Genomic DNA, 11,332 nt, shown 5'->3' with positions numbered 1-11,332 from the left:
CAGGCCAACTCCCTCTTGGCTCTTATTTATTTCTTCCTCATGGTTGGGATGGCTCGTGTGAAAACGAGCCAATCGAGCCACATATTGATTTATGGGTTCAGGAAGGGTTCTTGTCATTCAAACCACGCACTGGAAACAGAATTCTGGTATTTTTATTGCAATTAAAGAATTTATAGTCTATTTGATACAAATCGTATTTAAATTAATCAAAGTAGGTTATCCAATATTTTAGCCACTAAATATTTTCAAAAATTAAAGTATGTACATTTTTTTCACTCTATTAGAAAAGGGGGTAAAACACAACTGAGTGCGTGGAGTTCAGTCTGTGTGGAGAGAGACAGTATGTCAGTAAAAAATCAATTAAACAGAATACCCTTGGCATATAATGGACAATTAATTGTGGCAGTCCTACAGCATTCTAGCTCTTTATGGTGCCTGGCTTGTGGATTCTTAAAGAAAAATCTTGTAAATCTTTTACATTTAATGTGAAGACCTTGTTAATTACTCTATACAGGCCTTAAGTTCTGTTTATTAAGAATGAACAATCAGGTCGATAGAATTTTAAATATTAATAAAATAAACACCATAAAAGACAAAACACATATATCCTCGTAGTTCAACGATTTCTAACGCCACTCTTGATTAGAAAATATTTTACCCCAGGAACTGGGTGGAATGGTCGACTAAAAAAAACATATTTCTGCACCCATTTCCGTTGCACTAAACACGATTGAAAACGGAAATTGCTTCATGTTCTTTTTTCTCCCAGCCAGCATCCTTCGTACTGCCCCCTTTTCGAATTTCCCCCCTCGTTTCTGGCTTCCGTTTGACAGCCGCAAATTGTGGAAAGGCTCTGGAAAAGCGGCCCTTGACTGATGACTGGCAAATCGTGTTTTTCAATTGACATTTGATAGAAATTGCGTTAGGAGCCCCTGACCTGCCCCTTGCGGCTCCTTTTCGGCAGCCAGAGTGTCGGTTGATGCGATTATCGCCTGGCTTATCGCCGAGTGAGTTTTTTTTCTGAAGCGTGTTGAGTTCTCTGAAAAATTAATTTGGTTGGAGGAGGGAAAAAATTTAAAAAAACGTAACTAAATTTCAAACGTAAAAAAAATATTAAAAATTGAGAACGATTAATAGTTTTATTTAAAATTAGTTCTTATTAGTGAAGTTTAAAAGAAAGTTATATTGGATATTCGACTGGTATGCTTTTCTCCCGGCGGTTGTGAAAAATTGTGCTGAAAAGTAAAAATATCCAAAACCAATTATCCATTATTGAGTTTGAGCGGGCTTTCTAGGACATTAGGCCGTCGTTGCGCAGGATGGCAGTCATGTCGAACTGCAGCAGCACAATCAAATAGGATGTGGCGGCACTCACAGTCTGGAATAGTTTGGGTCATTAATTGTGATTTAATTATAAGAGCTTTGTTAGTTACTTACGGAGAATATGAAGGTATAGTCCAGGGCGAACAAGCCGATGCCATTGAACTGAAAGTATCCTTCCCAGTGAAGGAACTGCAGCGTGAATGACTTCATTTTGTTGTAGAACAGATCGTTGCTGAGCATGAAGGCTGGTTTCTTCTGCATTATCTCGTGTACAATCATGGCTGATTGCTTGGAGTGGTTATTGGCGTTGCAGCACAATCGCAGGACGATATAGGCCACTACCATGGTGGTGAAGCTCCAAATGACGAACAAATAGGTAACATAGTCCAGCAGCCGGCTCTTGCCGCCCACTATGAAGTTGACCTTGGTTTCCAGGAAAATACCAAAAATGCTCACCACGAAGCAGGCCGCCATGTAGGGTACACACTGTGGTCCGAATTCCCCATTAGTTATCACGCTGAGCGAGAGGATTTTGTCGTGCAACATAAACAGGTCCGGCAGATTGGACTCAGAAGTGCTTCTAGTTGGATGGAATGGGTGTTTTTCAAATGTTTAGTAACAAATAAACTTATATTGAAATATTAAACTTTAAATAAAGTGTCTAAGCTTTTGAATAGTGAAGGCCTGAAGTAATTTTCTAAAAACCAAGAATTTCGGAAAATAAAGTCAAGTACAATATCACAACCTCCAGCCATTAATCAAAAGCTTAAACCTTGTGTTTATTTTTTATGAGAACCGTTCAGCCGTCAAATCCTTTCCTTTGTCAGACTCACCCTGTATTTTCCACAATTTGGGCATTGTCATAATCAAAATCGTCCTCGTTCTCGTCCTGGCTGGAGTCCGTTTCGTCCTCATCGGTCTTTTGTTGCTCCGCTTGGCTCTTCATTTCGCCAGCCAGCTTCTGCTCATGGCCGAAAGCCACCTTCCCTTCCGCCGACAGACGCTCCTTCTTGCCCTCACTCTCGATGTCGAACACGGTGAGGGGGGCGTGCCGGTGGCGGGCCTCCTGGTTAATCTTCTCGAAAAGCGTGTTAATCTGCTCGAAGCGCTCCGAAATCACCGACACATGATAGATGAACTCCCCCTGGATGATACTTCCGGCCAAGTACGGGAAACTTGATACCATAAACGGAATAAAAGCATAGTTACCAAAGGTGCTGGAATTAAGAATTGAAATGTTATATCTAGATTATTAAAATAGATCCATTTACTCACAGATATAGTGACTTGACGTCGTAGTACAAGGCAAAGGTGAACACGCAGAATAGAAAAAGCCAGGTGAAATGGTAGGCAACACTGTGCCTTACAGCAGCTGCCTTCTTCTGATCAGTTTCCGCCACTCTCTGGCATCTCAGTATTACTGCATCAATGGCACTCAGTCGCTCGTCGAACTGGCGAAAGAACTCCTTTCGCCGGTAGACACTCATTAGTGCAATTGTGAGGTAAAGAAAGGCGCCCAGGTGCATGAAAAGATGGTTGCTCAGCCGGCAGACGCTGTTGCAGGCATCCAGGAAGCAGAGGCCGAAGGAGCGGGTCAAATTAATTAGTAAATAGCAAAAGAGGTACAATACGGGAACAATGGCCATCATTGCGTAGTCCACGACCAAGTTTAATTCTGATTGCTTGCGATTCAATGGAATGAGTCCAATGGCCTGGAAGGCAGAAGTTTGATTTAATATCTAAAGTTTAGTTTTAAAGTGAAGCATACCATTGAAAACCAATTCATAACTTGTATCATTTTGCTCTTTTTATTAGTTTGTCCTGTTTAATAACTATTCCGCTTCAGCTGTGTGTCTGTACTGACGTTGACTGGTCATTTGCAGAGCCAAAAGGGTTAATATTGACCCTGTGTAGTTGCTCAGCCGTTGGCATAATGAAAGCACTTACACGCAGTGACAGGACTGGATAATGCGCACATGTTTAAGATAAATATCTTTAGAGGGGAGCCTAAAATGCTTTTAGCTTATTAAATGTGAACAATATGGTTCACTGAACAAAACTTTTGGTGGAAAGTATGGAATTAATCAGGCTCTTATTTTATTTCAAAAACTAGAATGATGAAAATGTTTGTTTACCAACATGATCCTGTAGTTAAATGCTTAAAATAGTACTTATGATTTTTTTCAGTACTTTTCCAATTGAAAGAGTAACTTATTGATTCTTAATATTGAAGGTTAATACACATGGGAAAATAAACTGGTTTACTCATATTTATAATCAAAAAAAGAGGTTTAAAAAATACGAAATAAACTAATTAATATTAAGAATCTTCATGAAGTATACATCTGTTTATACTCCCATAATGTATTCTGCAGGAAATTCAGTAGAAAGGTGAAAATCTAATAATTTACCGACATTTGCACCGCATTTTACTTGCTAATTAAACAATTATAAGTTAGTGCCGCCTAACACTAAATTAACAACTAAGACAACCCCGACAACAACATGGACCCTTGTCGTGCCAACTAGCTGAGATGTTTCCCGCCTAAGAAAACCAATTAAAAGCAAAGCCATCCTGGCAACATTAAACAGGCGACAAGGGACCTCCAGGAGACGGGGGAAAGTGGGCCAAAAACCATGAGATGATAAAATGCAAATTTCCCCTGAGTTGGGCCTTCCGTTGGGTGGGATGGCGTCGGGGATTACAACAGTTACAACTAAAACAAGCCGGCAAAGGCAAAGTTGAAGGTGTTTGCTGGCTGCTGACTGCCTGTGCCTCCCTTATTTAATAATTGAGTTTGCATCGGAGGCACGCACCAACCAACAGCTAGTGCACACAAACTAACACATATTTACACATGTGCTGGGAAAGGATGTGGGTACAGGGAAATAGAAAAGGACATACAAACATCCTTAGCATCTTACTTATGCCCATGCACGCCCGAAAAGCAACACTTGTGGGTTTTCCATATTTTAGAGGTGGCCGGAAATATAAGCCCCTAAGAATTAATAATATTTACTTTAAAGATTTTTTTTTAAAAAGTTTTTAAAAAGGAATTTGGTGTGGCTGACAGGTCGTATGAGTAATACATTATAATTCAGAAAAACATTACTCATACGCCACGTAAGCCAAATATGGTAGACCATAAATTCATATGTTTATTTATTTAAACTTCAGCTTTAATATGAAAATTTAACCAATGAAAATATTTTTATTTGGCTTTTAAATTTTTTGTGCATTTTTGCAACGATTCGTATGAATAATTTTCACTTACATTCACGACAAGTAATTACTGCCCAAGTTGTAGACCATCTATGACCATTAATATATTTTGTATTTAACATTACTTTTGGCAGTTAGAAATCCAAATTCAGCCAAATCGGATGATTTTAAGAGGAGTTAGGAGTCCTAACTTAGGACATTTTTTTAGTTTCTTGGTGTGGAATCCCTAAAATTATGCAACAAAATATTTTTTCATTAAATTAATAAATTTATTGTAAGGTTAGAAAAATTAAAAATAAACTTTGCAGAAATAAAGCACTTGGAATGGAAGAGAAGAGTACATAAATATTGTATATTGAAGAAACTCGTCTAAGGCTGTTTTGGTGTCAAACAGGTGATCTTGCCAACGGGTCGTATGAGTAATTTTTTCTTCACAAACAAGACATTACTCATACGACTCGAGTCGTGAGACACTTTTCGTAAAAATTTGGAGTCATCTTTTTAAAGCAATTGTTCTAAGAAATCAAAAAAATTATTGAAATAACTTAAATGGAAACATTTTCCAATTTGAATCAAAATGAAATGAGCTGGCTTGTTAACCGACAATGTTTTTTCGCTTGTGTAATGCGAAATGAAGTTCTGAATCGAGTCCGCTATTTGCGGCTTATCGGCGTAGGCCTTTCCGGGCCAGTCTCTTAAAAAGCTGCTGAGTCGCTGCATGCAAATTTGATGCGTACATTAGATTAGTTTATTGTAGTGCTTGGTAGTGATTGTTATTGCCTTTGGTGTCCGCCATAAAACCGCCCAGTGTTGCAGGAAACTCTTGGCGAAATGTTTCCACTGCGCTTTATAGCTTATCCTGCAAACCCTTGAATTTCCTTTGGGCTTTCCGGATTTTCCCAGTTTGGGATGGATTATTTTATTTCGGATTTCTCCCTTTGGCGGTATCAATAAAATTGCGGTCATAAAGTGCGCCCAGACCCTGGCACGCCCCTTTTGGTGGTTCTGTGGCAAGTTACTCAATCATGTGGCACAGTTAGTAGCCTTGCTTACAGCTTTTTCTTATTTTGCTTTCATTTTTTTCCTGATACTGCCGTGACTTGTAATGAGCTTGTTTGCTCAAGATTTTGGCACAAAGATTTGCCTAAACGCTTTTTTGCTTCCGTCAGTTTGCCGGTGGGGAAATTTAGTCGGGCTCGGGTTCTGCTAAAGTGGAACATCTTGGTCCTGTTCGAGGGGGCGAATCTCTAAGTGGGCTAAAGCCAAAATTATGTTAGGCCCCCGGGGACAATGCTGGCATGTTAAAGTTGTTGCCGTTTTGGTTTATGAGATGCTCCTGATCTGCTAAGGTTTTCCTATGGGAGAACTTTACCCTTCAGATACTTAGAAATTTGGAAAACAGGAAAAATAAGATATAAGTAGGAAAATATTCTATAAGATATAAGTAGGAGAAAACTAATAATTTTCATTAATTTTAACTTGGCCTAAGTAAGCGGCTTCTCTTTAACTCCTTTCTCTGTGGCATGTAAGCCAGGGGCGGAAAAATATAAACCCACACGGATACAGAAATATCCCACAGCCATCAGCTGTGTTAAGTTCCGTGTCTGGCTGCGCCAACTTGGCCGTGTTTCCTTGGGTCCCGGTCGTATTTGTCAATTTGTTGTTTTGGTTGCATCGTCCACTGCCCCGGCACGTAGCAGTTGCCTGTTAATGATTTTGGCAACTCAACCATTCAGCCATTCAGGAAAGTTTATGACCAAAATATACAGCTCATGTAAATACAACTGAGTTTGTAGAAATAGTTTTAATCTTAAAAGAGTAGTTTAAACTAACACATATATTTAATAAATACATTTTGTATATTTTAAGGAGATAAAAATAATTACTATTATTTATAAATAGTTCTATTTTGTTTAAGGTTTGAAAAAAATATATATTCAAGAGGTTCTATCTCTATCTTAGCTTCAACCTTAAATTTTTAACTTGAATTTATTTATTCCGTCCGTACTATTCCTTTGACCATGACTGTGTTAGCCTCAAAGTGTGTCCTTCCTCGATTAAGTGTTTCCTTTATCTTAGTTCAACGTTGCGTCGAAGTTAACTAGCCAAACAATTATTTGCAACGCGTTCGCAGTCGACCCGTCTCTTTCTTTCTGTTTTTCTTGTCCATCGCTCCTTCTCTTGAGTCCTTCGTCTTTCGTCCAGAAGCCAAAAGTGGTTCTTATTGCCTGTTACATAAATATTTCATTAAAAGCCATTCATAACCAAGCATTCGGAGTTGACAGCCACCTCCCAAATATAATCGCCCACCACGTGTCCATCTGGAGGAGAACGACGAAAGGGACAGCCGGCGCTGGCGAAAGAGAAAGAGCACATTGGCGAAAGAGAGAGGCAGAGAGAAAGCTTTTCACCACACCCACTGTGCAACCGTGCAACCTACGACAGTTTTGTGTAAACAATTTGAATTTTGTTGCTGTTGCTGCAACTTCTGTTCCAGCTGACACCGAAGCTGCAACATCGCTGCTGCTGCACGTAAAATGTCAAATGCCAAGGATGAGGCAGGGCCAAATTTAATTCGAGCTACAAGTTGGCTGGAATATTATTGTGGCAGGTGGTTGGCCGCAGCACAAAGAGTCTAAGCCTTTGGTAGGTGAATGTGAGGAGAATATTATTGTTTTTATATATTTTTTAAAATGTTTTTTAATAGGGAAACATTTTTTAAGATAGCCTTTATTGGAAAAAGGTTTTTGGAAGGACTTAAAGACAAAATCTTTCAGTAATTGTTAATTATTCAAAGGCTTTTTAATTAATCAACATGTTTTTTAACTTATACCAAAGTACCTTAAATAAATTTAATTTTCCTTATTTAATTACTTAATATATTTTCCCCCTATTTTATTCTTAAGCATTCCTTTTTCTAAAGGTCCTGCCATTTTTAAAGGGATTAGTTTCGAATTAGTAACTTATCCTAGACAACAACCGCACTTAGCCTAAAAGTATATATGATTCTCAAAACTTTCTTGCTTGATTGCGCACAATCGGATGGCAGTTCATCAATGCCTCCGATCGTATTGGATCGTGGTGCTTTGGAAGAACAAAAAACCTCAATGGGCCTCCGAGTGGGAGTCGAGCGGAGCTGTCTAGTCGCGCGCAAAGTGTTCAGCGCGGCGGTTGTCGGGCACTTCAAATCGCGTTATGTCGGACCCACTGGAGAAGAACAATGGCAGTGAAAACAACAATGGCAGCAACAAGGATGTCAGACTCCTGCTGCTGCCCGAAAAGGGCTCCTGCGCTGAACATCCACTGACGGGTTTGCCTCGAGCTCCACTCCAAAAGATTTTCATCGACGACCTGACAAAGTCGGAAAACGTCGGAGCGGGAAAAGTGCGACAGCGCGTATGGCGGGTGCCCTGGTTTATTTTGCTGATGTGTTTTATGCAGGTTCGATTTGATGCAGTTGCTCCAGATGTCCATTATCTTTTTTGTTTTCGGATTTCTGGCTGCGTAGGGTTTGAGTGATGTGTGCTTTTTCATTTCGAATTTAATTGAATCCCAAAATCAAACGAAAATGTGACTAGTTCTCATGATTAATCAATGTTAGCAATATATGTGCATTTAAAAATGTGATTAATTTTATAAACATGTATTCCTTATCAAAAAACCAATTATTTTTAGCACAATTATGAAACAATTTGTGCAAGTCATTAAAAAAATATAATTATCTTTGAATTTAGTGTCTTTTATGAAAAGAACAAATTCCTAAAAAGTATATGTTTATAATCTCCCTCTCAATACTGATCCTATTTGATTTGTTTTAAGTTAACTAATTGTTTATTTTGTTTGTTTTACCCGCCGCGGTGTTTCCCGTGGCATTGTGCGAGTGCTCTCATAAATTATTGAAAGGGAATTCGTATGAATTTTCATTCACTGGAAAATTTTTCAATCATCTATTTGTGTATATGGATTACTTGTGGTCCGTATTAAGGGAAACTTAATTGATATTTTGAATGGAAAGCATATGTTTTTAGTTTCTATTTAATCGAGTTTGTGGCTAAAACTGCTAACGGATAAAAAAAAAAAGAGTTTTCTGAAATTATATGGAAAGTGGTGTCAGCTTAACTGTTCCCCAATTTTATTCTTGGATTTGTTTTAAAGTACTTATTGTCTACGCACTTGCTCCGATACAGGCCCCTATCAAAGTCCCACAAGTGTGACCCATCTAGTGGCTTACTAATTACCTGATACCTTTTTGCAATCAGGTTGGCTTTAACTTCAAAGTAATGTAGATCGGGGAGACCCATTACTGGGCCCAACCCACAAGCTGGTAATTGTTATTATTGCACAATTCAATGCATTGCATTCGATTTAGCTTTATTGCCATTTTTGTCATCGATCGAATGTTGCAACTTGCAGCTCTGGCATTTGTCATATTTGGATGCGGGATGCATGTTGCACCGATTTGGTGTCGCTGCCGTGTTTTTGCGGCTGCTGTCAAGTCATGCGGCGCACATTGTGCGGCATCTCATCGAAACTCAATTCGACGCTCCACACTCCGCATTCGCACTTCTCAATTGGCCAAGTGTCGAGCGTTTGAGCGAAAGTGGCAGTCAGTATCCATGACACTAATCAGCAGGGTTGAGATTCGAAGTGAGAGGCGTTTAGAGGCGTTTCTGTTATCCCAATATTTATTTTCCAACTTGCAGGGTAAAAGTATTAATGATGGAAGTATACTTAAATATATTTAAGTGGCTCCACTAAAAAGTTACACTTATTATAATCAGATTTAACAATTAATTTTGTTATTGTTCGTCGCTCTAGCTTCAGCTTGGAAAGAGCATAGTTTCAGTCCCAGCTCATTAAGGATTTTCCTGAGATTCGGAACAGTGGCACATATCCAGTCATCTAGTTGCCCATTATTTTGCTTATTCGGGAGCTTTATTCGAAGCCACCATCAGACATTTATATTCGGATTGTGACAGCGTGTCTTTAATATAATAAAGTTAAAATTCCACCTTTGGCACATAAAGGTCTAGGTTTTTTGCTTACCACGCTCTCTCCAGAATCTCACAGACCAACTGACCACCCAGGGGAGTTCGTTGAGCAATTTTCCAATACACGGACTCTGGAATACATTCTAAGACCTCGACCACATCCGCTGACTGCTATAAACTGGGGTATATACTGAACGAAATCAAAAACAAACAGGTTCGCGATCTTCCAGAGGAACGGAAACTTCGCCTAATTCTGAAAAACAACGGAACTGCAGTCGGAGAGGGGTCAAGGTCACGTGACCTAGAGGGGAGGCACTCTTCTTGGGGTTGTGTTCACCCACTTCAACATAGGCTGTTCGTATATATATTCCACGAATAAGTATTCAAACAGCCTACAAAGTGGTGTTGCAGGAGATCAACTATTTCTTTTTAGGTCATGGACTTGGGTCTCCGGCCGTGGTGAAGTCTTCCTTAAAACTAAACACAGTTCCGTTTCCACTGGAGTGTCGCAAGCCTAAATGTTTTTGGCCTCGTTCAGCAAATAGCCCAGTTTATAGCCTTCAGCGCATGTGGTTGAATGTGTTCTTAGAATGCGTTTCTACAAAAAAATAAAATTAAAACTGAATTTAGAGAGAATTTTTGAACTTGCTTGTGCTTTTTATATTCCTTAATAGATTTTATAGGACCTTTAGCTCCGTTCTACGTCGGAGTTCTGAACAGACTGAAAAATATTACTGCCATTTTGGTTGATACTTATTCTGAGCTCGACAGAGCATACTAGGTTTTATTTTTTAAAATACTAATGTCATATTTTTGACTCTATTATTTTAAGACGATTTCGAACACTTTATTCCCCCAAAACAGATATCTCTGCATTTGATTGTCAACGAGTGCATGCAAAGAAGACTGATTTACAAACCGAACTGGAGTGGGGAGTACTGGCGACTGCTGACCTACATGCTCCTCCATGCCGATGCCTGGCATCTAGTTCTCAACATTTGTCTTCAGGTGAGGAATAAAAAAAGGGTCTTTATTATATTTTTTTTTATGCAAATACCTCACTTTTCCTTCTACAGTGCTTCATAGGCATCTGTCTGGAAGTGGAGCAGGGTCACTGGCGTCTGGCCGCGGTCTATGTCGTGGGTGGCTTATCCGGTTCATTGGCCAACGCCTGGCTGCAACCGCATCTTTTGTTATTGGGTGCCTCCGCCGGAGTCTACGCCATGCTGGGTAGTCATGTGCCCCACCTGGTTCTGGTCAGTCAGCTGGAAACCGCAATTTAATTTCGTGATTAATTCCAACACTGCTCTTTTTTGTCGATTAGAACTTTTCTCAGTTGTCTCATCGATTCGCCCGCATAGCCGCCCTGCTGATTCTGTTCCTCAGTGACGTGGGCTTCACCACATTCCACTTTCGCCACAATCACAATCGCAATCCGCGTATCAGTCTGGAGGCGCATTTGGGCGGGGGAGTGGCCGGACTGCTGTGCGGATTCATCGTTTATCGGAAAATGCGACAAAAGTCCATTTATTTTTAGGATTTAAAAGTATATAGTGTTTAATTTAGATTATTTTTGTATTAAATATTATATTGTTAAATAAATAAAAAATAATTAAAACTCTACTTCTCAACAGTCATGGCTAAGAACTCTTTAATGTTATTCAGATTGGATGGTGGCCTCCAATTAATATTCCACCAAGAAGTGTTGTTTGGGACTGCTTCTATTTTTTGGTCACAAGAAATCCGTTGACTATTTTTGGGCCATGTACTATTTGGCTTTATGAATAAACATCCA

The 11,332-nt window shown here is 39.4% G+C and overlaps 2 protein-coding genes and 1 long non-coding RNA gene across 3 annotated transcripts; 1 reads left to right on the top strand and 2 right to left on the bottom strand.

Moving 5' to 3' along the window:
* Positions 1-1,142: 1,142 nt before the first annotated feature.
* LOC6497016 (gustatory and pheromone receptor 33a) lies at positions 1,143-3,121 on the bottom strand. Its single transcript, XM_001962887.3, has 5 exons — positions 3,092-3,121; positions 2,599-3,035; positions 2,157-2,540; positions 1,438-1,903; positions 1,143-1,378 (listed from the first exon to the last, which is right to left on the bottom strand). Exons 1-5 carry the CDS (start codon positions 3,119-3,121, stop codon positions 1,292-1,294), a joined length of 1,404 nt encoding a protein of 467 aa, XP_001962923.1. The 3' UTR covers positions 1,143-1,291.
* A 4,563-nt stretch (positions 3,122-7,684) lies between these two features.
* On the top strand, positions 7,685-11,160 carry LOC6498485 (protein rhomboid). The gene is made up of 4 exons (XM_001962888.4): positions 7,685-7,987; positions 10,402-10,545; positions 10,614-10,793; positions 10,862-11,160. The coding sequence occupies exons 1-4, from the start codon at positions 7,742-7,744 to the stop codon at positions 11,072-11,074; spliced, it is 783 nt and encodes a 260-aa protein (XP_001962924.1). The 5' UTR covers positions 7,685-7,741; the 3' UTR covers positions 11,075-11,160.
* Positions 9,260-10,133, bottom strand: LOC26514221. Its single transcript, XR_004311077.1, has 2 exons — positions 9,593-10,133; positions 9,260-9,530 (listed from the first exon to the last, which is right to left on the bottom strand). It is a non-coding gene; the product is annotated as an uncharacterized LOC26514221 (long non-coding RNA).
* Positions 11,161-11,332: the final 172 nt, after the last annotated feature.

This window comes from Drosophila ananassae, chromosome 3R (genome assembly GCF_017639315.1).
Source record: "Drosophila ananassae strain 14024-0371.13 chromosome 3R, ASM1763931v2, whole genome shotgun sequence".
NCBI lineage: Eukaryota > Metazoa > Arthropoda > Insecta > Diptera > Drosophilidae > Drosophila > Drosophila ananassae.
The sequence above is the reverse complement of the archived record's forward strand: the minus strand, read 5'-3'. Positions and strand labels throughout refer to the sequence as shown.

Bases quoted from the DNA above. Each gene is read 5' to 3' on its own strand.
- LOC6497016 (XM_001962887.3), bottom strand. From the start codon at position 3,121: ATGATACAAGTTATGAATTGGTTTTCAATG. The intron at 3,036-3,091 runs GTATGCTTCACT...TCTGCCTTCCAG, and splicing joins TTATGAATTGGTTTTCAATG to GCCATTGGACTCATTCCATT. The intron at 2,541-2,598 runs GTGAGTAAATGG...TCTTAATTCCAG, and splicing joins GACGTCAAGTCACTATATCT to CACCTTTGGTAACTATGCTT.
- LOC6498485 (XM_001962888.4), top strand. From the start codon at position 7,742: ATGTCGGACCCACTGGAGAAGAACAATGGCAGTGAAAACAACAATGGC. The intron at 7,988-10,401 runs GTTCGATTTGAT...CCCCCAAAACAG, and splicing joins TGCTGATGTGTTTTATGCAG to ATATCTCTGCATTTGATTGT. The intron at 10,546-10,613 runs GTGAGGAATAAA...TTCCTTCTACAG, and splicing joins TTCTCAACATTTGTCTTCAG to TGCTTCATAGGCATCTGTCT.